We start from the raw sequence: 26,320 nt of genomic DNA, 5'->3' as shown, positions 1-26,320 counted from the left end.
TTTGTCTTGTGCAATAATAACTGTGGCGTTTTACATTTAGATCATAATCCGAAGTCGCCTGGACCAGAGCGTGGAAGAAAATCAAGACCTAAAGGTTAGAGGGGGACCCATGAAAGGGAAAGAGGTTTTGGGTTGAGATCTTTGCAGACTGTCCTACTCTGTGACAAGTTCTGATGCTGGAAAAGAAGTATTTGACATTGCCCTGAAGGACAGATTTGGGGGACCAGGTGATCTTTTTCTCTCATGGTTTTAATAGCAGGGGCTTAGGGAGCTGCTCAGCTGTTCTGTAACTCATTAAAATGGCTCAAGGCCTGATGTGCTCTTTCTGTGGGAAAAGGTGGGATGTGCTTTCTTCTGAAGCATCTGCCTGGACAGAGAACACTGATTTTGGTTGATTCTAAAGGGGTGACAAGATGCCATTTCATCAAATTGTGTTGCTTTTACAGAAGGAGCTTTTGAAATACAAACAAGAAGCTCGAAACCTACAGGGGATAAAGGTGAGGAAAGGGGTATTTCATTAAATACAAATACTAAAGCTTTCGATTCTGCTGAGGCTGTGACCAGGGCCAGCAGCAACCACACACCTGAGGAGCCTCAGACTGGGGAGAGAGTTGGGCGAGGGGAATCCTAGGGTGTGTTTCTGGCTCTAGGGAGACATTGCAGTTAAGGCAAGAGTTAGGTCTGTTTCTGTCGAGGACTGTTGTCAAATGTCCCCTCTCTTGTCTTTTTCCCCCTGAACAAAATACAAGGTGTCAGATGCCTGCTTGGATCTCATGGCTGTCTTTTCCCCTGTCTTGTACGTGCAGTAGGATGGCCCAATGAGCTCGTTCTTGACAGCAGGGGTATCCTTGACCTCTTCAGCTGCTGCATTTTTCACAACTTTGGCTCCTGTTTGCTCAGTTTCTCCCTCTGGAGCTCTGAACACCAGTAATCTAGCCCTGAGCAGAGGTATTTTTAGAGCTGCTTGTCAGGCTATTGTGAAGGAAGCAGTGGCTGCCCAAGGTAGAGCTCCAGCTTCTGGGTAATATGGAGTGAAAGGTGTAGAATTAGTCCTGACTTTGGCCTCTTCAGAGAGGATTTCATTGCACAACTAGGTCACACTGAGATCTTAAAGTTCCTTGTGTCCTTGGTTGACGTTGACCTCTTTCTGCCCTCTCGATGCTATAGATGCATGGCTGGAGACAGTAGCTGTAGGCTGCTGAAAAGACCCTCCAAAGACACTGTTTTCTTCTATTGGAAGCAATTGTGAGGCTAGTTCTGGAGCAGGAAGTTCAGGTAGAAGCACGTAAATCCCTCTGCCTCAGATGGCTAGAATGTTGGCAGGGAAATCTCTTTTTTTGGGTAAGAGAAAGGCAGAAGGGTTGAGAGCCCACTGGGCTCTGTTCTTCCTGATCTCTTGGGCCCGAGGTACACTGCAGCCCTTTGTGTGGACCCGCTGGCCTGGGTCACTCGCTTCCCAGGGAAGGGTTTCTGCCTCCTTCTTACACCTTCCTTCAGATAACATCTTTTCCTAGGATGCTCTGCAGCAAAGGCTGATTCAACAAGATGCTTCAGTCCTTCAGCTAAAGCAGGAACTGCTGAGAGCAAACATGGACAAGGAGGAGTTGCACAACCAGAACGTAAGTTACTGTGCTGCGGAGGGTTTGGGTAGTTTAGGAGACTGGTGGCCCTGAGGGCTCCAGCAGCCACAGGGTGGAGCTGGTGGTGGCAGCACAGTTCTTGGGATCATGGGATAGTGAACATCCAGTGAAAAGTTTATGTAATAAAAGCTGCACACAGGCAGCTGTGAGACTCCCTGGACTTTCCTGTTCTTTGCTCCTATTTTCTGTCTTCCAAGACCTTCAGATGAAACAGGGAGAGGCTTCCCGTGATGTCTTCAGTATAATTGCATTCTTCACTACTGACTGTGCTGCTAGGTTGGCAAGTTAGACTCTTGACAGGTGGACCTGCCACAGACAGCATCTCTGGACAGAGAGAGGGCAAGGAAGGAATTCTCCTTTCCAAAAGGTTGCTGGTTTTACACAGCAGCTCCCTTGAACTCTGCAGACATTTGGTGTCTGGTCACCCTTTTGCACAAGGAACAAAAAGGTTGTCGCTAACTCTAGAAATACCTGACTCACACCTGTGTGTTGTTTCCGCAGGTTGACCTTCAGAGGAAGGTTGAAGAGAGAAACCGGCTACTGGCAGAATATAAAGTAATGGAACCTCTCTTCACTGGAGGCTTTGCTGGGGGCAGCAGCTGCTGCTTCCTTGGTTTTGTGAATGTGACTGCTGTCTCCCTGGCACTTGGTCACTTCTGGGAATGGCACTGTGGATAGCGAATAAGTTTGCAATAGCCATGGCTGTTTGTAATGGGATGGAGGGATCAGATGTTCTTTGTGTTCTGCCCACAGCTTTTATAGTAATTTTTTTCTTGTCAAGGTTTATCTGTGTTGGCTTGCTGGGTATCTAATACTTGTGCAGTAGCCTGTGTGGTTAGGTTGGGTCACTTGATTTTCCACTGATCCCTCAGGAATCTGTTTTCTCTGGGACAGTTGTCTGGCCCCAGTAGTGGATTTTTGCTAGGCTGGGGACTCCAGGCAACAACAACCTGACAGGTCATTAAATAAATAAATCAAGCTTTGACCCTCAGTTCTAGCACCTAACTAGAAGTATGGCTATTGTGTAAGTCACCCTGTAGGGGAACCTGGTCCTAGGATGCAACATGGCACGGGAAGATGACTTTGAGCCTTACTTGCTGTCTTATTGATTCTCTTTGTTGCAGAAAGAACTTTGCCAGAAGGATCGGCATTTACAGCAGCATCAGACCAAACTGGATGAAATGCTTCGGCAGCTTTCTGAGGCCAGCTACCAACAGGTACAGAGCAGGGGGGCTGCACTGATGCCCTGAGAGCTGGCTCAGCTTGTGCTCACTCTTCTACTGCCCTCACAGGTGGATTTGGAGCGGGAGCTGGAGCACAAGGAGGCCCTGCTGGCTCACTGCATGAAGAGGGAAGCTGAGGAGGTATGGGAAGCCTTGGTCTACACATGAGACTTTTGGAGTGGTGTATGTGTCTAGCACCCTCTAGCTGCCTATCTCCAGAGGTCATCCACTTCATCCCAGAGGGCCCTGGCTCTGTAATGTCATTGTCAGCAGCCAAAGCAAGGCAGCCAAACCCCACAAATTGTCCAAATTATGAAGCTCTTGGCAGTGACCACTCTGGCTTAGGCTCCTGTGTCACAATCCTAAGGGATGAAATGGTGAGGAGAGCACAGGAGTGAGTGGAAGCCAGAGCTGCTTGGATTCTACCTTCAGCTCTGACACTGGCTAATGGTTAGACCAGGGCTTAGCTTCTTACTTTATCCTTTTCCCATTGACCTTGGTATCGAGCACTTGAACCGTTCTTGGTGGAAAGAGTGCTAATCCCAATATCTGTACCAGTACAGTGCTACTTGAATGCTGATTGTGCTCACTGGAGCTTGCAGAGCCCTCAGCTGTAGCAGCAAAACCCCTTCCTGTCTGTTTTTCCACATGTATGTGAGGAATCATGTTTGTTCCCTGACCTATAGGACTGTCTGCACACTCCTTAGTAAGTGTATTTACCGACAGGAGATGGGAGTTGTATCACTGTGTACGTTTTTCATGCCTCCTTATCATTTTGAAGTTATGAAATAGGGACTTTTAGGGAATTCCTAGCTCTTATGTTTATAGTGGGACGTGTGTCTTCCCCTCAACCAGGTGATGGCTCACAGTGGTCACAGTGCTCAGAGCAACGGCTTCCTCCAGACAGCAGGAAAAGGAGCTGCTCCCACAGCCCACCGAGGGGTAAGTGCACCTAAAGGAGATGTCCCCAGTCAGATGTAGTTGAGAGCTCCAGATATCCTGGAACGTATTATCTTGGAAGGGGGAAATCTCTTAACAAGACCTGAGAATAAAGCAGCCTGCAGTCAGTCTCACTGACTTGTGATCTCTTGGGCAGACAAATGACTTGCAGCTCATTCGTGATGCCCTTCGCAGCCTCAGGAACAGTTTCAGTGGCCATGATCCGCAGCACCACACTATTGACAGTCTGGAGCAGGGCATCTCCAGCCTGATGGAGCGACTCTACCGCATGGAAACACAGAAGAGGCAAGAGAGAAGGGTAAAGGCTTTCTAGGACAATTGACTTTTCACTTCTTACCTCATGCACAGCCCAGAGCTAAGCAGCAATGAGAACTCCAACTGGGAAGTGATGCGTTGTTCTCATGTTTTTTTGGCTTTGCACCCTAGATCCGGGGGAAATCGCCAGCAAGCAGAGCAACAAATGAGTGTAGAGACTCCTGGCCTCCCAAATCCAGTAAGTGACTTTCATTTTAGTCATTTGCTGTACAAATTAGACCCCTGTGAAGGAAAGGGGGCAGACAGAATCTCTAGCTGCTTGTTTACAAAGCACAGTCACAGTGGGAGTCTGTCTCAGTCCTACTGCAGTATAAATAACTATGGCAAACGGTTACCCTTGGGATGAGTAGGAAACGGGATGCTTTTTTAGCTTTCCTGCTGGTTTGCACCATCTAGTGGGCACATAGAACCCTTTCTGACCCCATGTTTCCTGGCAGCAGCTGCAGCAGCTCTGCGTTTGCCATTCATCGTGAAATCTGGATGAAGATCAGTCACTTCATCCTGCTCTGCCTGCAAGTGAAGGCAGGCGGTAATGTAGCTGCACTGGATGGGGTACTGTTCAGTTGTTTTCCCTTCCAAAAAGGTTTCCTTGTCACTTCTGAGGTAGAGAATAGAGTGCCTGTGGAGTAGAGGGTTGGCAGCAAGCCCCTCCTTGGATGGTACAGCTATCCTGAAGGACAGTGCTAGGCTGATCTTCCGTGCTAACAACACAGTTGTATGTCGACCCTACCTGAGAATGCAAAGTTTTCCAGGAAGGAGGCAAATACCTGGCCCTTCCCAACAGGGATTATTACCCAACTACCTAAGAATCTCTTCCTATCGCCAAGTTTTCTGCTGTGAGGGCAGATTTGCTGAGATGGCCCCTTTGTCTCCTGTTGTGGCAGCAGGCAGGCTGTCCCCCAGCGGCTGTGCTCTCTCTTTTGCAGAACTGCCTCATTCTCACAGCACCCCAGTGATGAGCACCAGTGCCTGCACCAAAGTGCTGTACTTCACCGACCGCTCCCTCACGCCTTTCATGGTCAGCATACCAAAGAGGTGAGGTCTCTTTTGCTCCATGGACACTGTGGAAGCTGCTTGTTTCTCTTAAAGCATTACTCTATGCTCTTCTATATGGTCACAACCAGTACAGGTTCAGCACGTAAATTTCATATCATTCTCTTGGAAAAATTGCCTAAAGCATATCCCAAGCTGATGCGTTTGTTGTAGAGCCCCAAGAGATTAATCTCTTTTTGTTAACTTCCAAGAGCAAGAGGAAGCAGCCAAGCAGTTCCGTGTGGCACGTAGTGTAGGAACCTCTTATCAAAACTATGGTTGTCAGTGCAAAAGGGAAAGCAAAAAAGGCTGTTTTAAGGTGGCTTTCAGTAAACTGGGAAGCAGTTCTTCCTCTGCAGAGGACCTTGGTGTTGACAGCTGTGTTCCTGGAAGGGCACAGGGTTGTGAAGAGGTGCCACATGCCTGGCTAGACTCGTGCTGTGGTTCTGCAGGCCATGCAATAATGCTTGAGCTAAATCTGGTGGTGTACTGTGAGAGAGTGCCAAACCTTTTCTTTGCAGGTTAGGGGAAGTGACTCTGAAGGATTTTAAGGCAGCTATTGATCGTGAAGGAACCCACCGGTACCATTTCAAAGCCCTGGATCCAGAGTTTGGCACAGTCAAGGAGGAGGTAAGCATGGAATTTAGCTATTGGCCACTTTGAGGGTCAATGTTACCACACAGTTCTGGAGGCCAGTTGCCTCACTCGTAAACTAACAACAGCTCTGAACTTGTCCCCAAAAACTTCTGTTTTCACAATTGTAGATTAAACTTATCTTGTAAGTTGCTAAAATGGGATGTTTTCATCCCCAGCCAGAACAGTTCCCTAACGTGATTGCAGTTGCCCAGAGGCAGCGGAGCTCCTTGGCAAAGAGCTGGCTCCTGGCAAAGGCAGCCTGTGACACAGCATTGCTCGAGGGACAAACCCCCAAACCATCCCTTTTGAGTGGCTTTATAAAACCTGTTGTCATGAGACACTTTAGGCTAATGTGGCTTATTTAAAAGCTGCCATTGTCCTACTTCCTTTTACAGGTTTTTCAGAGATAACTGTGGCCTCTTTGCATGCTGTTTAAGCTCAGGCTAGTGTCGATGTGGGTTGGATTCACTAAAGTTTATCACAATAGCTCTTGTTTCATGGACTTGACAGAAGTACGGAAGGTTCCCTGCTCTGGGAACAGCCAGCTGACTATGCAGCCATTCTACAGAAACAGATGGAGATTGCAGTCTGCCACAGAAAAAAAAACGTTTCCTTGTTTTACTTCAGTATTTCTGTTAAAAACCTAACAATTTTGATGCTTACTGGTTAAAGCAAGGGCCTGACTTGTTTGTTTTACCTAAACCCTGAAAAGATAACTCAAACGTGAATGATGGATGAGGTTTGTGAACGGAGTGATGATCTCTGCCTGCTTCTTATGCCGCTCGCACTGTAGAGGAGTGGTGTCCAGGCTCCAGACATGACTGGACTCCCTGTTTCTTGTAGGTATTCCATGATGACGACATCATTCCTGGTTGGGAGGGAAAAATTGTGGCCTGGGTGGAAGAAGACCATGGGGAGAATTAATCAAGCTTTTAAGTCTTGTCACTATGGAAACGCGTAACTGACTGCTGAGTTCAAAGAATGACCAAAAAGCCTGTGTGCTGGAAGGAGTCCAACCCAAGCTGCTAAAACAGGGCTTCTCTGCGAACAGTGGGTGATGCATGCTGCGTGCATGGATGCCTGGCATCTGACTCTCCATGGCCAAACGCAGTGTTTGAGACTGAAATGACAGGTCTGTGGGAAAGAAGCACTGTGCTTTGTCCTGTCTACTGAACCCTGGAGGCCTTAATGATGCATTGCTCCCTTCTCCTGCTTCTTCGTTCTGCAGCAGTACGGGCTGCAGGCTGATCTGGGCATTTCAAGTCTGGTTTCTTGTATGTGATATTACGTAAATCTGCACTGATGGCAAAATTGTGAAGCTTTGCCTTTATGAGTCAGAAGAAGCCGCTAGTGTATGCAAGCTGAAGGTTTGACCGGCTTTGGTCCTGGACTTGAATGTGCTGCAGGAGCAGAGTGATCTGGAGCTTCCAGACAGGCAGGATAGAAGTCGGACCTGGGGAGGGAAGACAGTCTTCTGGAGGCTTTGTGCAGGGTCTAAAGCAAAGATCACCAGCTTGGCAAAGCTCCCTTTCTACCAAACTCGGGCTTCATTTCCTAGCACTGCTTTTCCCACTTGCTCTCCAAAGCTGTACTTGCCTCCTAGGCTCTCTGGGTTTGCTTTGTTGCCATGGGGACTGTGGGATTGTGGTGCTTGCTTATTTGCTAACGGATTTCATGTGCAGGGAAGCTGGAATCTGCTACTTCCCTGGTGTACCGATAGCCACTTTCCTTGTTGAGCCTCTTCCCCTGCACTCCTGCCCTCTCCTCTTTCAGCAAGGCAGTTTGTCACCTGTGCACAGGCATTGCTGTGTGCTGCTGCCCACTCATTGCCAGGGCCACCAAACACCCACCAGTTCCACCACCAGTTTCCTGCTATGCCTGCTCTTGGGATGCCTGAAGGATCAGGAAATAAATGACTGGGAAAGAACGAGCCCTAAAAATCCCTGGGGGTGGGTTTTCTTTATGGTTCTGTGGGTTGGTTGGTTTGTGCATCGCTTATTGCTGCCCTCCTGCCGCTTCGGTTGTATTTCCCAAGTGCTGGCAGCGATGTGCAATGGGCACTGCCAACTCGGAACATCAAATGGGTACGTCAAAACTCTGCTCATTCCTGGTACTTGTGGCTCTTCCGTGGGCCCACCGGGTATGTGCTGTGCATGAGCATGGGAGAGGGTGAGCCTGGTTGTGCCGTTTTATATTAACACGTCCTTTTGTAAACATGTTCCTGTTCTTGGAATTATTTTGTACCAGTTCACATTTGTCTGAGGGCTGTGGGATATTTTTCTACTAGTGCAAGTGCTTTCTGTATATTTCTGCACGCATTGTACTGTGTTTTTTCTCATTTTCTAGTGGATGCTGAGATGTTTTGTATAGTCTCCTGTTAATGCTACACTGGGCTCATGACTTTACTATGGAAATGCAACTGGTTCCTACTGGGTTTTATATTTTTGCCAGCTTTAATAGGCAGCAACAATTACTATTTATTTTCTCACTGCTTTGCTGTCCAGGAGGTTGCTTCAGGTTCTGATGTGACTCTGTGCCACTTTGGCACAACACAACCTGCCTCCTGTTCTGGACAGCATGTTATGGTGACTTTCTCCTTGTAGACAGCAGTAGGAAAGCTTGTTGATGGGCTGCAGTGAGGGAATACATCTCTCCTGGAAAAGAAACAAAGATTTTCTTGCTCCTTGGAAATAGTTGCTCTGTTGCGTGATCTCTGGTGGTTGGTAAAGAGAGCATGGGGTTGTACTGAAATCCATTGTGTTTCAATTGCAAATGTTTCTCAAGTGTTCCTTTTCCTCAGGTTTTACTCGGCAATTTTGTTTCAGTGAGAGCCACGCATCCAGGATAGAATTTTATGGAGAAAATTAAGACCCTTTTCAAGGTCTGTAGTTGCCAATTCCCTAGCCCTTGCTGCTACACCAAGATAAACGGTTTGAGTTCTTAGGAACCAGGAGGCTGCTGATGCGATCAGAGCTTCCATTCAGCCTTGCCCACAGCTGTCTGGTTTTCCCATGGAGGAAACATTGGTTGTCAGCTGACGCAGGAGGCAGCCTGTTCTTATCCTTGGAGCTGATCAGTAACTGACAGCTACAGCAGGAGCCCAGACCAAATCCTTTATGGAAATGCACTTTCCTGAGCAACGGAAGAGCCACAACTGGACGAAAGTCTCAAAGCTTGGGGCTGGCAGTGGGGTGCCTGTCATCCACACTAACCTCCCTCGTAAGCCAGGATAAAAAGTATCCTGAGACAGAATCACTCGCGCTGCTCTTGCCCATAGCTCTGTTGTGGGTCCCCTCTAGCAGTGAAGGTGGAATCGAGGGAGTTGCTGTTGTGGCAGGACTGCTGCTCTGAGCTGTATCCCACGCACACTTTGCGTTCAACTTTTTTTCTGTGTGGAACCTGCAGCCTTTCTCAGACTCTTAACCTTGCGTGACTGACAGAGCAGGATCTGGAATAGTGGGCACACTGATTTTTTTTCTTTCTGATAAAAGCAGAAGACGTGGTTTTAAAAACAGTTTGACTTCAATGGATTTATTCTGGGGCTGTGCTCTTAATTCCATTCCCAGGACTTGTATGTTTTGCTGTTTTGAACTGGTTTGTTTCTGTCCACCTTTCTCCAAAGTCCCCTTCTGGTTCTTGTACCTCCCTCTGTAACACACAGGTACTGTGTAAAATTATATTTTCATACAAATGCTGCTGTTTGCACTCATTATTCTGCAGCCTCGTCCCTGGGCGGGGGAAGCTTTGTCTACCTGTGTCAGCCAGGCCCACCTGACTGTGATTTGATTGTGAGAAACACTTATTCACTGCTGAAATACTGAAAAGGATGTTGAAGCAAAGGCAATACTGTCTTTATTTTACAGTTCAGCGCTGAATTGCATGCCCTTCTAAAAAGGCCTTCCATCCTATAAAAGCAGTAGAGAGAGAGCTTAGTTTTAAGCAAACAATAGTGTAAGTCCCCAAAGAATGTTTATTTTTTTAGGTTATCCAGCCCTGGCTGGAGATCCTTTCAAGTTAATTTTTGCCCTGAGACAACTCCATCTTTCAAGACAATTACTCATATCCATAAATTCTTGCAACTCAAAGAGAGTGTTTGTTCTTTCAAGTTATTTATCCATGCCTGGAGCTTGTCTGCATATCCTCTCCTGAGGCAAGAGAGAGGTATATGATAAAATAATTAAACATCCAAACCAGCTCTAGTGAAACTTATCAATTAATTCTTGTGCAAGGAAAAGAAATGTCAGTCCTGCATCATGTTTTTGACCGGAAAACTTGAATAAAACAGTCACACAGAGAATAATGGAAGGGGTGGAGGGGAAGGAACCCTAAGACATCAGCCGCTTCCTTCCAGGGACAAGATAAAAAACACACAAAAGAATGTTTTATAAACCCCAGGGGGGCAGTTTTCAGCACAGCAGGAGAATTTGAGGCATTTCTTCCAGTTTAACCGTTCTCGGGCTGCCCGGGCCGGGCTCAGCCTCACCAGGGGCAGGGGAAAAAACACACCAATTCATGTTTTATAAACCCAGAGGGAAGAACTCCCAGCACAGCACGGAAACTTCAGCCTATGCCCCCGACTTCAAGCTCTTCCCGAGGAGGGGCAGCAGGACCTGGGGCCCCCCCCGCTGCGCTTTACGGCAGCGTCGCACCGTGCCCAGCCCCGTCACGGGCAGCCCCTACCCCCCCCCCCCCCCTCGGCGCGCTTTTCGGTAGTGTCGCGCGGTACCTAGTTCCCCCCACCTCTGTGACGAGAGGTGCCCGCCCTCGGCGCGCTTTACGGCAGCGTCGCGAGGTAGCACCTCCCTCCCGCCCCCATCTCCTTGACGAGCGGCGGCCCCGCCCCATCGCGCTTTACGGTGTGTCGCGCGTTGGGCGGCGAGAGGTCACGGAGCGGCGGGGCCGCGGCGCGGGTCCCTCAGCGGGATGTGGCGGGTGCTGGCGCGGCGCTTGTGCCCCGGCGCGGGGCTGGCGCGGGGCCGCCGGGCGCTGAGTGGGGCCGGGGCCCCTCGCCGCTGCCCCGCTCCCTGCGGGCTCTCGGCCCGGCCCCGTTCGGTGCCGCCGCTGCTGTCGCCGCCCGCCCCACCCAGGCTCATCCCGGCGCGGTGCTGCAGCCTCCCGGCGCACCAGAAGGTGAGAGCGGCCTCCGCCCTGGCTGCGGGGAGCGGGGGCTCCGGGGGCGGAGGAGGGAGAGGGGGCGGCTCCTGAGGGGAGAGAAGGAGGAAAGGGGAGACGGTGTCGCTCTCTGCGGCTCCTGAGAGGAACTGGGCTCTTCCGCCGGGTGATTGGACAAGGTGAAACGGCCTCAAGGTGTGCCAGGGCAGGTTCGGATTAGACATCGGGAAAAACTTATTCACTGAAAGGGTTCTCGGGCACTGGAAAGGCCGCCCAGGAGGTAGTGGAGTCCCCATCTCTGGAGGACTGTAAAAGACGGGCAAATGAGGTGCTCAGGGATGGTTTAGAATCGTAGAATGGTTTGAGTTGGAAGGGACCTCAAAGCCCATCCAGTCCCACCCCTTGCTACCGGCAGGGACACCTCCCACTGGATCAGGGGCTCCAAGTCCTATCCAACCTGGCCTGGAACCCCTCCAGGGATGGGGCAGCCACCACTGCTCTGGGCAACCTGGGCCAGGGCCTCCCCACCCTCATAGCGAGGAAATTCCTCCTTATGTCCAGTCTAAATTTGTTCCTCTCCATTTTAGCAGCAGACAGGGATGGTTGGACTCAATGATTTTAAAGGTCTTTTCCAACCAAGCAATGCTCTGATTCCCCAGCAACGTGCCTGGTGTGCGGGGTCTGCGGCCACCAGGGTCACTCAAGGACAAGCTCATGTGTGACGCCCCCCCCTTCAATGCCTTGGGATGACCCCACCATCTCCACTTCTCAGGTCCTAATTCCCCTCACTAGGCAGCTTAGGATGCCCCATGACTGCAGTTTTCACCCCCCTGGCTGCCACTTGAGTCCACCCTAGGTTCTCCCCACAGGTCTCCCTACTCCCCAGCTCAGAATTCCAAATTTCCACCCTCATCTTCTCTGAACTCCAGGCCACCCTTTCTCGAGCTCCTAGTGCTAGGATATCCCCCCTGGTTCTGAGTCCCAGCTTCCCCCTCCACTCTGAACCCCAGGTCTGTCGTCCCCCTACCCTGCTCTGAACCCCAGGTGCTCCCATTGCTCTGAATCTCAGGACTTTCCCACCCTGGCTCCCAGTGCCAGGTTTCCCCCAGCCCAAGGTCACTCCCCTGCTCTGAATCCCAGGATTCCCTCACCTTGCTCTGATTCTAGGTTCCCTCCTTGCTCTGAATCCTGAGTGTCCCCCTGCTCTGTATCCCCAGATTCCCCTATGTCCCTGTACCCAACCCCAGCTCTACCATCCAATACCGATTCCTTCCCCACCAGTCTTTTCCCAGTACTTCTCTTGTTCCTTGGCACAGGTTCTCCCTCTCCCGCTCAGCCCCATCGTGTCGGTTTGCCCTGGGGTCTGGCCAGCAGCTGGTGGCCATCCTGGCGTACTGGGGGGTGGCAGAGCAGCTCTCCTTTGTGCCCCCCGTCCCTGTGCCGGGGATCTGTCTCTCCGATGTGTGGGGTCCCTGCTGTCAGTGCTCTCCGGGTTATAACACTGCTCTGTTTCTCCCAGGTGGCCTTGCCAGCTCTGTCCCCGACGATGCAGATGGGCACCATTGCACGCTGGGAGAAGAAGGAAGGTGACAGGATTGGTGAAGGGGAGCTCATTGCAGAGGTAGCGTTGGTATCCTGGGGCACAGGCTGTGCTGTGTCTGATGGGCTCTGCCCCGACTGCCCTCACTTCAGCACAGACCTTGGGTTCAACTTGGAATCACAGAATGGTTTGGGTTGGAAGGGATCTCAAAGCCCATCCAGTCCCACCCCCTGCCATGGGCTGGGACACCTCCTACTGGATCAGGAGCTCCAAGCCCCATCCAACCTGGCCTGGAGCACCTCCAAGGATGATGCAGCCTGGGCCAGGGTTTCTCCACCCTCACAGGAAAATATTCCTCTCTAAGATCTCATCTCCATCTCCCCGCTTTCAAGTCAAAACCATTTCCTCTCATCCTATCCCTGCACTCCCTGATCAAGAGCCCCTCCCCAGCTTTCCTGCAGCCACCCATAGGCCAGCATCACAGTTCCCAACAGGAATGAGTGGGCCGTCAGCCTTTCAAAGCTGGTTGCTGCTTTTCCTGAGCAGGAGCAGCTCCTCTCCTGTTTGATAGCACAGCTCTAGTGCTGTGGGGTGGTTTTTCCAGTGTGTGTTGTGACCCTGTGCTATAAGACTGAAGGCTCTGAGCTCATTTCTCTTTTCTGTTGCCATTATGATAGCCTTTCTCTCTCAAAGGTGGAGACAGACAAAGCAACGGTTGGCTTTGAGAGCGTGGAGGAGTGCTACTTGGCCAAGATCTTGGTGCCAGAGGGAACAAGAGATGTTCCTATCGGGTCCATAATATGTATCACAGTAGAAAAGTAAGTGGTTTCTAATCCTTGAGTTATCTGTCCTGGGGCTTCCTGAGTGACCCATGTGAAAGGCTCAAAGACAGTCATCTGACTGGCTTTGAGGTTCTATGTTTTCTTCTAGGCCTGAACATGTTGATGCCTTTAAAAATTACACCCTGGACTCCGCGGCAACTGCTCCCCCTGCAGCCTCAGTGCCTCCCCCTCAAGCTGCAGCTCCCTCTCCGCCAACTCCGCCTTCCCCTCAGCCTCCTGGCAGCTCTTATCCTCCTCACATGCAGGTGAGAGTGCTTTGCTGATGATTAAGCCTTGTTGCACTTATTTTCTGTCTTAGGCCTTGATAAAAGAAGCCAGACTAGGTAATATAGAACAGCGCCATGCTTTGCTGTAAGAGACGTGTCTAAGAGTGTGTTAAAGGTTGGCTGCTTTTTTTCAGTTGGCATTGTTTCATCAGGAGTTAAGACTGTGATCCTTTTCCTTTTCGATTACCAGAATTTGACCCTCTTACCCTTTCTGGCTCCACAGGTCACTCTCCCTGCCCTGTCACCTACCATGACCATGGGCACAGTGCAGAGGTGGGAGAAGAAGGTTGGGGAGAAACTAAATGAGGGAGACTTGCTGGCAGAAATTGAGACAGATAAAGCCACAATAGGTGAGTTGGAGTTGGCTCCAAAGCCAGGAATGGACGAGGTGCCCTTAAAAGAGTAGGATCCAGAACAGACTCTGTGCCAGCTGTTCTCCTGGCTGCTCGGGGTGTAAAGCTGTGGGGCAGCTAAAGCAAGTTTTGTTAACTTTGTATTCTGTTGGAGAGCCAAATATCGGTGCTCCTAAAATCAATATTTCTTCATTAGAGTCCTTCTCAGTAACGCAGAGTGCTTGGAGATGTTTCCCTACCGATGGCACTGCGAAGGATTCTCTTGCCTACTAAAAATAGAACAGAACTTTAGCTCCCAGAGGCTTGGGAAGCAGCATTTAGAAGGACTCCTCAGCTGCCTCAGGTGCCAAATGAGTTCTGTTTTCCTTACAGGCTTTGAAGTGCAGGAGGAAGGCTACTTGGCAAAAATCTTGGTGCCTGAAGGAACAAGAGATGTGCCATTAGGAACAGCACTCTGCATCATTGTGGAGAAAGAGTCTGATATTCCCGCCTTTGCTGACTACCAGGCCACTGCGGTAGCTGACATGAAGGCACAAGCTCCTCCACCTCCTCCACTGGTAAGGACCATTCTTAACACGCGAGAGAAGTTGTAGGGACTGTTAAGAGGTCCGAGGTGAACTTGTTTGGCTGATGTGACGGTGTGAAGCCTTGGCTCCGACAGTGATGGTTGTGATTCTGTGAATGTAAGGCCTATGTGTGTGTTGGTGATAGGTGATGTAAGATGTGATCACCTATCAAAAGTTTGCCCTCCAAAATCTAGAGCAGATAGTAATTCATTACAATCTCTTCTCCGATCTGTTATTTGTGCCAGTTCTAATGCTTCATCCTTTAAAATTGTGGAGAATAAGTTACTTATTTCACCTCTATTCAGTGTCTAGTTCAGGAGCTTAATTGGCCTCCTTCCCAGGAAGTTTCTGATTTAATTTCTGGCACTGGGAAACATCTCTGAACCTGAACATTCTTTCGGATTACTGACTATTTTTGCTCTTCTCTTGACTGGTAATTGAACAGTCCTGTTCTCTTACTGCACCTTCAATGCTTTTGCTGAATGATCCTGACCCTAATGGCTTTGATTCTTCTGTTAAGGTGACGGCAACTCCCGCTGCTCCTCCTCCGCCTCCCCAACCCGCTGTTCCTTCTGCTGCTGCAGTCCCCATGGCTGGGCCACCTCCCCGGAAAGGAAGGATCGTGGTTAGTCCCCTAGCAAAGAAACTGGCAGCAGAAAAAGGAATTGACCTTGCCCAGGTGAAAGGTAGGTTGCCTTTCCCCTTCCTTGCTCTCGCTGTCCAGCGTGTGTCCCTTCAGGCACATGCTTGCCTATCTTTCCTCCCTGTCAGGAACATCCTGGCTGTTCAGCCATCCTCACCAGAAGTTGTGTGAGAGGATAAAACCAGTACCTTTGAAGCAAGTAATTGAAATCCTCTTATGTTTTTCTTTGACTCTTTTAGGTACTGGACCAGATGGTAGGATCACAAAGAAAGATGTGGAGTCCTTTGTGCCACCAAAGGTTGCTCCGGTGAGTAGGTGTGAGGGCTTTAAGAATGGATGTTTTATTATATCAGTTGTTGTATGGAACTGTTATTTTTGAGTTGGTGGAGTTATGACACTGCGTGGGCTGTGGTGACTGTTACATTGTGAAGTTTAACCTCTCCGAAACAAAGTTCTCTTATTTTGTTTTATCCCTTTGGTATTTCACGGTGAAAAAATGTTGTGGCTCCCAGCCCTTCATTTGATTGCTCCATTATTGTGGGGTGAGGTAAGCACAGTCCCAGCTGATCTAAGATTGCTGGAAAGAGGTTTTGGTAATGAAAGCCAGGCTTACGAATCAACACCCTGCTGTCGTTCTAGCCACAGATCCGTTCCTTAAACCACTGCTTGTATTTCATACGAGCCAATGGAAGTGTGGCAGTGTCTCCTGCTGGAAGGTGTGTGGCTGAATGCAGTCTGGGAGTGCCTTCTGGCAAACCTCTGCCGCATGTAAACCATCCGTGTGGCAGGACTGACCGCTCCGGGAGCTCTGCAGCAGTGGGATCAGTGCTGTGTTTCTAAATCATCCAGTACTACTTCAAATAATCAACTGTAGGGCTTATAGAGAACCTACTGTGCACCGCAGAGGTGTGGCTAGAGGGCAGAACTATCTGCTGCTTACAGGCAAGAGGCAGCTTAGCCTCACACTTGTCCCACTTGTGAACTTCTCTCTGCTGTTGGTATTTGGGTGGTGCTGTGAATTATGCTGCCTTTCTCTGACTGCAGGCTCCGGCACCAGAGGCAGTTCCTGCAGCCGCTGCAGTTGCAGCAGCACCTGCGGGGACCTTCACAGATATCCCTATCAGCAATATTCGGAAGGTAAGGAAGGGAAGATTGTATTCCTAGCTGAGCTCAGTATTTGCAGTCATGAGTTTTCCACGTCGATTTATTTTCGTCGCTTCTGTTGCATACCCACAGGTCATTGCTCAGCGGCTGATGCTGTCTAAACAAACAATACCTCACTACTACCTTTCTATTGATGTCAACATGGGAGATGTTTTGGTGCTAAGGAAAGAACTCAATCAGGTGAAGCATTTAGGCACAGTGAGAGTGTGTATGTGGGGAGGGCTGTGTTCTCTCATGGGTTTGCCATTTTGGCTTGGGGAAAAACAGACCTTTAGGTGCCTTTTCTGCCTATTGTGGATCAGTACTGGGCTGTCTGTGACAGATGAGGCTTTTACCCCTGTCCTGAGCGCTGATTTCTGACTTCCCCAAAAGGACTGCTTAGTTCTCTGCTTGGTGCTTAGTTCTTCAGCCGGAAAGTAGGGCAAAAGGGTCAAAAGGGTTTTAAGAGTACAAAGGGTAGAAAATTTAAGCCAAATAACAACTCTAAGTCAAGTTTAGGGAAAACAGGACATTGTTAAATTATGGAGATGTATTCACCTCCTGAATTGTCTTGGCGTTGAAAATATTAACGCTTGCAAGTAGTGTGATTGCTTTCTAACACTTGAAACAAAGCTGCATGGCATGTGGCCCTGGCCCAGGGTGCCCAGAGCAGGGGTGGCTGCCCCATCCCTGGAGGGGTTCAAGGCCAGGTTGGATGGGGCTCGGAGCTCCTGATCCAGTGGGAGGTGTCCCTGCCCATGGCAGGGGGTGGGACTGGATGGGCTTTGAGGTGCTTTCCAAGCCAAACCATTTAATGATTCTGTGACTCTATGACTATCCAAGTTAATTGAATTAATTCCTCAGAGACAAACTGACACCTCAAATCTCTCTATTTTCAGGCGGTCTCGGATAATGTTAAGCTTTCTGTCAATGACTTCATAATTAAAGCTTCTGCTCTGGCATGCTTGAAGGTGCCTGAGGCAAATTCTTCATGGATGGACACAGTTATTAGGCAGTAAGTTTATGGTACGGTCGAAGCCATTAACTTTTTTTCTTCAGTGAAGAGTTCATGGCAAAATTACAGACCTTCTGCGGGGATGTTGAGGAGGGAGGGAAACGGGTATAATGCAAAGGCAGAGGGGCTTCCGTTAAAGTGCTGAGAACCCTGTGTCTGAGGCTTGTGTGCAAGGTGGAGTAATTGTTGTATGTTTGATATTTATTTAGATTTGTCTGAACAGTTCTGAGTATCTTTTCCGTCGTTACCTCACTGGAGTAACTGGCATCTCCTCTGTCTTGCAGAAACCACGTGGTGGATGTCAGCGTTGCAGTCAGTACCCCTGCAGGGCTCATAACTCCCATTGTATTTAACGCACACATCAAGGGCTTGGCTTCCATTAGTAAGGACGTGGTCTCTTTGGCAAATAAAGCCCGTGAAGGTAAACTTCAGCCGCATGAATTCCAGGTGAGAAGCTCAGATTACTGTTAAACTTTGTTGGCCTTGGCATCTGTCCATAGCCCTATTCAGAATGAGCGAAGCCTTTTTGTGATGTGTCAGCCACCCCTGTTAATATTCCGCATGAAACAGCTTTGGTGAATTTGACTGAATGTGTTTTTCTTGCAGGGTGGAACTTTCACAATTTCCAATTTAGGAATGTATGGAATTAAGAATTTCTCTGCCATAATCAATCCACCTCAAGCCTGCATCCTTGCAGTTGGTTCCTCGGAGAAAAAGCTGGTGCCAGCTGACAATGAGAAAGGGTGAGTGCTCACCTGATGGTGTCTGTGCTGTGCTGCTGAATTCAGACTTTGAAATAACAGCTGGTTTTCGAACGCTTCCATTAGATTATCATTAAAAAAATAAAACTTATTGTTGCCATCCTCCTCTGGGTGCCGTCTGAAAGAGGTACAGCGAGATCTTGTACGAAAAGGCCACACTGGCGTTAGAGAAATGCAGTGACTAGTGGACGATCTGCCATACATGGATTCTTGTAACTGCTTTGCAGGGGAAGGAAAGGCTGTTTGTTTCTTTGAGGGGCACGGTTAAGCTGTGGAAAAGAGTCTGGGACCCACAACTGCTCATGCACCTCTTCCTCCCTATCAACCTGCTGAAATTGGCATTGAAGGAAAACTTAAGGACAGATTAGTGCTAGTGTCCTGTATGTAATATCATGTTGCTTGGAGCTTGAACTAGCACAGACCGACGAGAAGGTTTGGGGTTATTAAGCTATTTACCAGTTCCAGGCATCTGTCACTGACATGTGGGGGAACTGGAGATTATGGGGTAAAGCAGCTCTTTCTGTTTCATCGTGTGGGGCTGTTCTTGTGATACAAAGGATCTTCCTGTCCGAAAGGCAGCATACACATGCATTTCGTAATTGTAGGAAAAAAAATAATATGATCTTTTCTCCCATGTAGTCTTTTCTACAAGTCTACAGGGAGAAACATCTGTTACCAAGCACCAACTGCTGGTGCTGTCTTTGTGATAAAAGTGGTTTTGCTTTCTTAGCGGCACTGACTTGGCTTTTGAGTATTGTTTTAAAGCCTTTTTTCTTCTGTTTTTCGTTTCCTTTCAGGTTTGATGTGGCCCATATGATGTCCGTTACACTTAGCTGTGACCACCGCGTTGTAGACGGAGCGGTTGGAGCACAGTGGCTTGCTGAGTTCAAGAACTTCCTGGAAAAGCCAGTAACCATGCTGCTATAATTTAACTGTGCAAGTAAAATTTTCCTGGGTCACACTGTTTTGTTTTCAACAAGCTATTTAGACTTTAGTGTTCAGACTTATTAAAAGAGTTCCTTTTTTATTTTAAATATGTATTATATTATTATCTGGTAATGTTATTACCAGTCTGTACAGAAAAAGTTTGCAAAAGTGCTTTTCAGAGCACTCTGACAGCTGTATTTTTATACAGCCCGTTAACTTGCAAACTCTTCCAAAGCAGAGGGAAGCATCCCAAATTTAAAGGCGATCCAGGCAGTATCCATACTGCCATCTGCTTCCCTGCCAGGGTGAACAGAGGATGCATCCCGAGCAGTTTCATGACCTCAGTGTTCTCAGAACTTGGAATTATAAACATCTCTTCACAGGAGTTCAGGTGAGCTGGTAGCAGGTTGGTAGAAGGTGAATTCCCTTGTTATCCTGTTCCCTCGCTGGGGCGGGCGATGTACCAAGCAGATGTACCAAGGGATCGAAGCGCTGGGAATAGTTTCTCAAAGGCCAAGTGCTGGTGTTCCAAATCTTTCCTGGAATTTGGCACTGGTCTGGACCTTCTCAGCTACGTGATCCCTTCTGAGCACTTTAAAGAGAGGTGAAAGAGCACTGCTATCTGCAGGGTCACAGCTCTCGGGTAATGCAGGGAACGTGCTGTCTTCTCGTGGACTTCCACTTATATGTGCTTTTCATATAAAAACAACAACAAGAGAGACGAGAATCTCCATCCTTTATGGGATGTGAGGGGGAACATTGCCACCAGGGATGAGGAAAAGGCTGAAGCGCTTGATGCCACCTTCACCTCAGTCATCCTCAGGGTATTCAGCCCCCTGAGCTGGAAGATAGGGATGGAGAGCAGGATAAGTCCCCCTAATCAGGAGGAAGCAGAAAACAACCTGCTATGCCAGCTGGACACCCACAAGTCTGTGGGGCTGGATGGGATCCGCCTGCCAGTGCTAAGGGAGCTGACAGAGGAGCTTGCCAAGCCACTCTCCATCATTTATCGGCAGTCCTGGTCAACAGGGGAGGTCCCAGATGACCAAGAAGGCCAACAGCATCCTGGCTTGGATCAGCCATGGTGTAGAGAGCAGGAGTAGGGAAGGGATTGTCCCCCTGGCCTTGATGCTGGTGAGGCCACACCTCAAATCCTGGCTTCAATTTTGGGCCCCTCAGTACAGGAAAGACATTAAGGGGCTGGAGCGCTTCTGGAGAAGGGAACGGAGCTGGGAAGGGGCTGGAGCCCAGGGCTTCTGAGAGTGACTGAGGGACCCTGAGGGACCTGGGGCTGTGCAGCCTGGAGAAGGCTGAGGGGACACCTCATCGTGCTCTGCAGCTCCCAGAAAGGAGATTGTGGTGAGGTGGGTGCTGGGCTCTTCTCACAGGTAACAAGTGATAGGATGAGAGGAAATTGCCTCAAGTTGCACGAAGGGAGGTTTTTATTGGATATTGGGGAAAATCTCTGTACTGACAGAGGGGTGAAGCACTGGCGGAGGGTGCCCAGGGCAGTGATGGAGTCTCCTCGTGTAGATGCGGCGCTCTGGGACATGGCTGAGCAGGCACTGTGGGGCTGGGCTGATGGCTGGAGATCTTTTCCAACCTTAACGATCCCTTGGTTAACTGCTGTTCCTCTTGCTAAGTTAATATCAGGCTGCGATGCCGTGGAAGTACCTGTTTTGCAGAACGTTCAAGAGCATCTTGAGTGTTGGAACCCCATACTGGCTCGAATGTTTGGAATGACTTTTTTTCAGGCATTCTAACACAGGAAGCTTTGAGTTTGTCGCTGGTGCTGTGGTTTTTCTCCGAGTTGTCTGTGTTGTCCCGCCTCAGTGAGCTGCAGAACGTGCTCTCCGTGTATATATTGTATGTAAGGAATGCTTCCATAATTTGTTGGACTTGTGTCCAGTTACCTCAGTTATTGTACCCTGAAAGGGGTGCAGTGCTGAACTCTTATTAGATTCCATTTTGCACATGGAAATTTTCATGTAATAAGGTCGACCATGCAGTAATTATGTAACCAGGAGAATTAAATAGTGGGGGAGAAGTTTAAAACAAAGAAGTTAAAGCTGACCTGTTCTCTATATGTTGCATTTAGTACTGTCTCCTGTAAAGCTCTACAGAATCCACTGAAAATACTGAAAGAAAGTACTATGGAAATTAAATATTTTTGTGGGAACTGTTTAACTTCTGATTGCTGCGATACCTGGTTTTCATACCTGGGTTTCATGCCTGGCTTAAGCAAAAAAGTGCATTACAGTTTTGTTTTTTTCTTTAATGATCCAGAACCTCTTGGTTTTTCTTTAATGATCCAGAACCTCTGGTTCTGGATGCGCTGGTGAACCTACGAACCATTAAACGTCTGGAATTGACAACTACTAAAACACGTGCTGGTGCTTTTCTCTCCGGTCGTGGTGGCTCTGACTGCACCATCAGAGCTGGTCAGCCTTTCAGCTGACAGCAACACCCTAATTACCCTGTAATTAACCCCATTAACCTTACATTGTGATCACAAATGTTCTAAAATAATACATACTTCATTACTGTTGTGCAGTAATGAACTCTGGCTTCCTTGCTGCAGTGTTCACCAGCACCTCCAGTTCTGGCTATGGAGACCTTTCCCTTTCCTCCTGCAGTAAGAACTCTAAAAGGTTTATCCTATGGAAACGCTCCTGGAATGCCTGCCAGGCTCTGGAACACTTGCAACTCCAAAAGCCTACCCAGTGCATGTTCTTGGAGTGCTGATGGTGACCTGGCTGCCCCATCCCTGGAGGGGTTCCAGGCCAGGTTGGATGGGGCTCGGAGCCCCTGATCCAGTGGGAGGTGTCCCTGCCCATGGCATGGGGTGGAACTGGATGGGCTTTGAGGTCCCTTCCAACCCAAACCGTTCTATGAGTTGTGTTGTTTGCATCCTGCGGCAGCCCAGCTCACGGAGCGACAGGATTTCAGCTTGAGCTTGGAAGGGTAACCACAGAACCGTGTTTTGGTGCAGCTGCTGAGCTGCTTTGAAACAAAGAAGAGGGAAAGCTGGGAGTTGCTGCTCTTCCCTAAGCCTTTATTGTAAAGTTGCAGTTCAAACCCTGTTTGTTTCTGTTTCTGTTTCTGCTCTGATGTCATGGTCGTAGTGCAGATGTGCCCTAGAAGCTGTAAGAAGGATGTGCTGCCCAAGCAGTCATGAAATGAGGATGAGTGAAACTTGTGTTTGTCCCTTTCCCAATTAATCTCGATCCTTGATGTTGTTTTGTGTTGCTTTGTGTGACTTTTGTATGTTGGGTTTTAGTGTAAACTAACATAAATGATTTTCCCAGTTGAAGTGCTCCAGGGTTAGTTTTGGCCGCTACTTTCCCACTGGGCTTCCTGAGCTTTGACTCTCCCTGTGCTGTTTAGAACAGCACAGAACAGCTCTGGTGTTTCACAGAGATCAAGCATATTGGGTGACTGAAAGACTACGTAGCCTCTTCCAGTTCAGATCAGCAGGGATTGTCCTGAGAACGGCAACATCAGGACAGGTAGACCTGTGTCTGTCACACCTCTGCTGGTTCTTCAGCCTTAAATACCAGTTGGAGCCGCTCTGACCACATGAATCCAGTCAATTTATTTAGCAAAGAACTCTCACAGTTGTTATAGCCGTACACTAAGGCAAAAAGAAAGATGTGGTGAAGCATCTGTGCATTTGGGGTTGGTTCTTCACCAAAGCTGCTACCCTATCCCGACACTCTGTGGGGAGTTACGATCTTCACTCATGTTGTCCCTAAGTTGGTGATGCCAGCGTTCCTCCAGGCTCCCTGCTCTACATGCAGCTTCCAAAGACCAGAAGGACAGCAAAAAAAAACATCTAAAAGCCAGAACAAAACGAAAGCCCAAGATGAGAAGCCCATCTTCTGTGAGCAGACGCTGGACACAATGCCCTCTAAGGGTCTGGCCTGGCAACCGGCACTGTGACCACCAAGATCTGTTTTCCTTTGTTAAATACTGCTGTAGCTGCCTCTTCATCCACCAGTTCTGGCAGATCGAGCTGTAGTTTGTACTTTTCAGGAACTTCAATGATTAGGTCATCCTAAATGAAGAAAATGAAAACAAGTGGTTAACTATTGGACAAGGAATGAGCAGTGGGCATTCCTAGGAGGTGGGTACTGAGACAATGCAGCAAGGGTGACTGCTGTCTTACCTTGGAAATACTCAGATCACACTCGGAAACAGAGCCGACCTTTGGCAACTCAACTCTGAGCTCAATTCGGAGTGGTTTCTCGTTTGCATCCCTCACAGTGGTCAGTTCATAGGCGGGGGTGCTCAGCTTCTCTAGCATCTCAGAGCTGGCAATTTCCTCTATCAGATGCGCTTTGGACTGTGCCGTACCCTCTTCCCTCAGCAGCACAGGAGCATTCCCGTCATCCTCAGCTTCTGCCCTGTGCAGCAGCTGATCCAGCCTCAGTTCTGTCAGGAGAAACAAGTTTTTCCACACATCATTCAGTTACCAAGAACTGTGGGGAGCCCTCATGGCTCTCTGCAGCTCCCAGAAAGGAGGTTGTGGTGAGGTGGGCGCTGGTCTCTTCTCTCAGGTAACAAGCAATAGGATGAGAGGAGATGGCCTCAAGTTGCGCCAGGGGAAGTTTGGATTGGATATTAGGAAAGATTTCTCCACCTAAAGGGTTGTTAAGTGCTGGCAGAGGCTGCCCAGGGCAGTGGTGGAGTCACCGTCCCTGGAGGGGTTTAAGAGACTGGGGTTATGTTTAGAGATGGGGTTCAGTGGTGGAGTGAGCAGTGTGAGGTTTACAGTTGGACTCAAATGATCTTAAAGGTCTTTTCCAACCTGAACCGTTCTGTGACTGTAACATTATGCCATTTGACAAATATCACAGAAGTAGTTTTAACTGTAATTAGCTGTAATTAGCAATTTTGCCAGCTGACAACTGTTACCGACAGTGACTTCTTCACCCATTATTTGGCTTTAGTGCCAAGGGGCTGAAAGTTATTGTTTCCAGAGCACTGCTTACAGCAGCAACCCCTTTACTCAGGTTAGCACAAAAGAACCTTTGCACCTCAGTGGATGCAACTTCAGCAGAGTTCCCATGGCTGGTGGATACTGGAAAAATAAAAATCTGTCATTCCAGCATCACCACAGCTTCTCGGCTGTGAGACACCAGGAAGGAATGCAGATCTCTACGTACCCTTCTTTGTGTGCTGGCTGAGAAATGGAGCTGGCACCCACCCTCCTGCCAGACGCTGCCTCATTGCTTCCAGGCTTCCTTTCAATTTGAATGACTCCACGGTGTATGAATCGGAAAGAAGGAGGTTGCATCGTTCCTCAACGAATTTAAGCGTCAAGTGGATCAAGTGCTTCATGTGTTCCGGGTTTTCCTCTCCCCTCTGAAGAACGTCTGGGTTAAACGCAACATCTATAACGCTGTAAAGGGCTAGAAAAACAACTTATATGTCAGAACAGTTGCTGTGGATCCGTGTGCTGTGTGCTTCATAATCTGATTTAAGGGAAAAGGGAATTAATTTGTGGCAGAGAGCTCATTCCATCACCCTCCTCTAGCGATGACACCTCGCTGTGTGCTGACCCTGCAGTCTGTGTTCAAGCAGAAGCGTGAAACACGATCCAAGCTGACGAACATACATGGTCTGAAAGATCCCAAGTGCCAGAGTACTTTCCAGGACTTGGATCCCTGTTGGGACACTCCTACTGCACCAGCCAGAATCCATCTGTGAGTCCCACGCCACACGCTGCTGCAGGAGGCAATCCCTCCGGGGCCAGGCACGGCTCTGCGGGCACTTACCTTCTCCTTCAGCCACCTCTTCCAGCCGCCCCGCGCTGGCAGGGGTGGGGGCAGAGGGAGCCTGGGGGGCCGGGACCCTTTTCCAGCTGCAGATGTTGATGAACAGCGGCCCTACAGCGCCCTGCGAGAGAGGGAGATGCAGGTGAGCGCCGAGCGAGATGGTGCTGAGCACCGTGTGAGAGAGTGAGATGATGGCACTGAGCACCTTGTGAGAGAGAGAGATGGTGCTGAGCACCCTGTGAGGGACTGAGCTGGGACTGAGCGCCCTGTGAGGGACTGAACTGGGACTGAGCGCCCTGTGAGAGACTGAACTGGGACTGAGCGCCCTGTGAGAGACTGAACTGAGCGCCCTGTGAGAGACTGAGCTGAGACTGAGCGCTCTGTGAGAGACTGAGCTGGGACTGAGCGCCCTGAGAGAGACTGAACTGGGACTGAGCGCCCTGAGAGAGACTGAGCTGAGACTGAGCGCCCTGAGAGAGACTGAACTGGGACTGAGCGCCCTGAGAGAGACTGAACTGGGATTGAGCGCCCTGTGAGATACTGAACTGAGCGCCCTGAGAGAGACTGAACTGGGACTGAGCGCCCTGTGAGAGACTGAGCTGAGACTGAGCGCCCTGTGAGAGACTGAGCTGAGACTCAGCGCCCTGTGAGAGACTGAACTGGGATTGAGCGCCCTGTGAGGGCCAGGGCTGAGCTGCCTGCGAGGGATGGGGCTGAGCACCTTTTGAGGGACCGAACACCCCGCGAAGGACGAGAATGAGCTCCTCGCTAAGGACAGCGCTGAGCTCCCTGCAAGAGACCGAGCGCCCCGCGAAGGATGAGTCCCGACCGAGCTCCCTGCTCAGCACACCGCCCCCGCCCGCAGCCCCGTCCCCGCACCCGTGCTTGGCCCCGCAGGCTCAGGCGGGGCTCGGGCCACCCACGGAGCTGCCGCTGCAGACGCCAATAGGCGCGGGGGTCGTTCTCCACCATCTCGTCCAGCAGCGCCCAGAGCTGCGAAGCCATCGCCATCGCCATCGCTGCCCGTGGCAACCGGTACGGGCCCCGCCGCCTCTGTGCAGCCCTGGCCGGGATCCACCGCCGAGCATTGTGTCCAGTTCTGGAATCCTCAACAAAAGAAGGAGATGGAGCTGTTGGAACGGGTCCAGAGGAGGCTACAAAGATGATCAGAGGGCTGCAGCACCTCCCATAGGAGGACAGGCTGAGAGAGTTGGGGTTGTTCAGCCTGGAGAAGAGAAGGCTCCAGGGAGATCTTCTAGCGATCTTCCAGTACCTGAAGGGGCTACAGGAAAGATGGAGAGGGGCTGTTCATAAAGGCTTGTGGGGATAGGAGGAGGGGAAACGGGGATAAACTGGAGAAGGGCAGAGTTAGACTGGACATAAGGAGAAATTTCCTTGCTATGAGAGTGGGGAGGCCCTGGCCCAGGGTGCCCAGAGCAGTGGTGGCTGCCCCATCCCTGGAGGGGTTCCAGGCCAGGTTGGATGGGGCTTGGAGCCCCTGATCCAGTGGGAGGTGTCCCTGCCCATGGCAGGGGTGGAGCTGGATGGGCTATTCTATGATTCTAT

At 49.7% G+C, this 26,320-nt stretch overlaps 3 protein-coding genes across 8 annotated transcripts in view; 2 read left to right on the top strand and 1 right to left on the bottom strand.

The window, feature by feature from the left end:
* Nucleotides 1-9,492, top strand: part of DIXDC1 (DIX domain containing 1) — a 37,546-nt gene extending 28,054 nt beyond the window's left edge. For all 6 annotated transcript variants that reach the window (XM_054087116.1, XM_054087114.1, XM_009569903.2 and 3 more), the window contains 12 exons: nucleotides 41-94; nucleotides 447-497; nucleotides 1,515-1,619; nucleotides 2,142-2,195; nucleotides 2,765-2,857; nucleotides 2,933-3,004; nucleotides 3,719-3,805; nucleotides 3,960-4,121; nucleotides 4,250-4,316; nucleotides 5,065-5,173; nucleotides 5,692-5,800; nucleotides 6,650-9,492. In XM_054087116.1, coding sequence (XP_053943091.1) covers nucleotides 41-94; nucleotides 447-497; nucleotides 1,515-1,619; nucleotides 2,142-2,195; nucleotides 2,765-2,857; nucleotides 2,933-3,004; nucleotides 3,719-3,805; nucleotides 3,960-4,121; nucleotides 4,250-4,316; nucleotides 5,065-5,173; nucleotides 5,692-5,800; nucleotides 6,650-6,730 — 1,044 coding nt within the window. In that variant the 3' untranslated portion in view covers nucleotides 6,731-9,492. The remainder of the gene's footprint in view (nucleotides 1-40; nucleotides 95-446; nucleotides 498-1,514; nucleotides 1,620-2,141; nucleotides 2,196-2,764; nucleotides 2,858-2,932; nucleotides 3,005-3,718; nucleotides 3,806-3,959; nucleotides 4,122-4,249; nucleotides 4,317-5,064; nucleotides 5,174-5,691; nucleotides 5,801-6,649) is intronic.
* A 1,144-nt stretch (nucleotides 9,493-10,636) lies between these two features.
* Nucleotides 10,637-21,358, top strand: DLAT (dihydrolipoamide S-acetyltransferase). The gene is made up of 14 exons (XM_009569925.2): nucleotides 10,637-10,936; nucleotides 12,438-12,539; nucleotides 13,152-13,276; nucleotides 13,389-13,545; nucleotides 13,790-13,916; nucleotides 14,292-14,476; nucleotides 15,006-15,171; nucleotides 15,368-15,435; nucleotides 16,173-16,265; nucleotides 16,365-16,472; nucleotides 17,171-17,286; nucleotides 17,571-17,733; nucleotides 17,893-18,029; nucleotides 18,845-21,358. The coding sequence occupies exons 1-14, from the start codon at nucleotides 10,730-10,732 to the stop codon at nucleotides 18,972-18,974; spliced, it is 1,884 nt and encodes a 627-aa protein (XP_009568220.2). The 5' UTR covers nucleotides 10,637-10,729; the 3' UTR covers nucleotides 18,975-21,358.
* Nucleotides 21,359-21,497: 139 nt separating this feature from the next.
* PIH1D2 (PIH1 domain containing 2) lies at nucleotides 21,498-25,776 on the bottom strand. Its single transcript, XM_054086902.1, has 5 exons — nucleotides 25,634-25,776; nucleotides 24,755-24,875; nucleotides 24,143-24,388; nucleotides 23,143-23,408; nucleotides 21,498-23,031 (listed from the first exon to the last, which is right to left on the bottom strand). The coding sequence occupies exons 1-5, from the start codon at nucleotides 25,769-25,771 to the stop codon at nucleotides 22,885-22,887; spliced, it is 918 nt and encodes a 305-aa protein (XP_053942877.1). The 5' UTR covers nucleotides 25,772-25,776; the 3' UTR covers nucleotides 21,498-22,884.
* Between the last annotated feature and the right edge of the window lie 544 nt (nucleotides 25,777-26,320).

This window comes from Cuculus canorus, chromosome 23 (assembly GCF_017976375.1).
Source record: "Cuculus canorus isolate bCucCan1 chromosome 23, bCucCan1.pri, whole genome shotgun sequence".
Taxonomy (NCBI): Eukaryota; Metazoa; Chordata; class Aves; order Cuculiformes; family Cuculidae; genus Cuculus; species Cuculus canorus.
This window is presented reverse-complemented; position numbering and strand designations above follow the sequence as displayed.

What these genes read in the sequence shown, in the direction of transcription:
- DLAT (XM_009569925.2), top strand. Translation starts at nt 10,730, where the DNA reads ATGTGGCGGGTGCTGGCGCGGCGCTTGTGCCCCGGCGCGGGGCTGGCG. An exon ending in TGACCTTGCCCAGGTGAAAG is followed by an intron (nt 15,172 to 15,367) that starts GTAGGTTGCCTT and finishes TGACTCTTTTAG; the next exon opens with GTACTGGACCAGATGGTAGG. An exon ending in TAAGGAAAGAACTCAATCAG is followed by an intron (nt 16,473 to 17,170) that starts GTGAAGCATTTA and finishes CTCTATTTTCAG; the next exon opens with GCGGTCTCGGATAATGTTAA.
- PIH1D2 (XM_054086902.1), bottom strand. Translation starts at nt 25,771, where the DNA reads ATGGCGATGGCGATGGCTTCGCAGCTCTGGGCGCTGCTGGACGAGATG. An exon ending in AGAGGTGGCTGAAGGAGAAG is followed by an intron (nt 24,389 to 24,754) that starts GTAAGTGCCCGC and finishes TTGTTTTTCTAG; the next exon opens with CCCTTTACAGCGTTATAGAT. An exon ending in GTGATCTGAGTATTTCCAAG is followed by an intron (nt 23,032 to 23,142) that starts GTAAGACAGCAG and finishes TTCTTCATTTAG; the next exon opens with GATGACCTAATCATTGAAGT.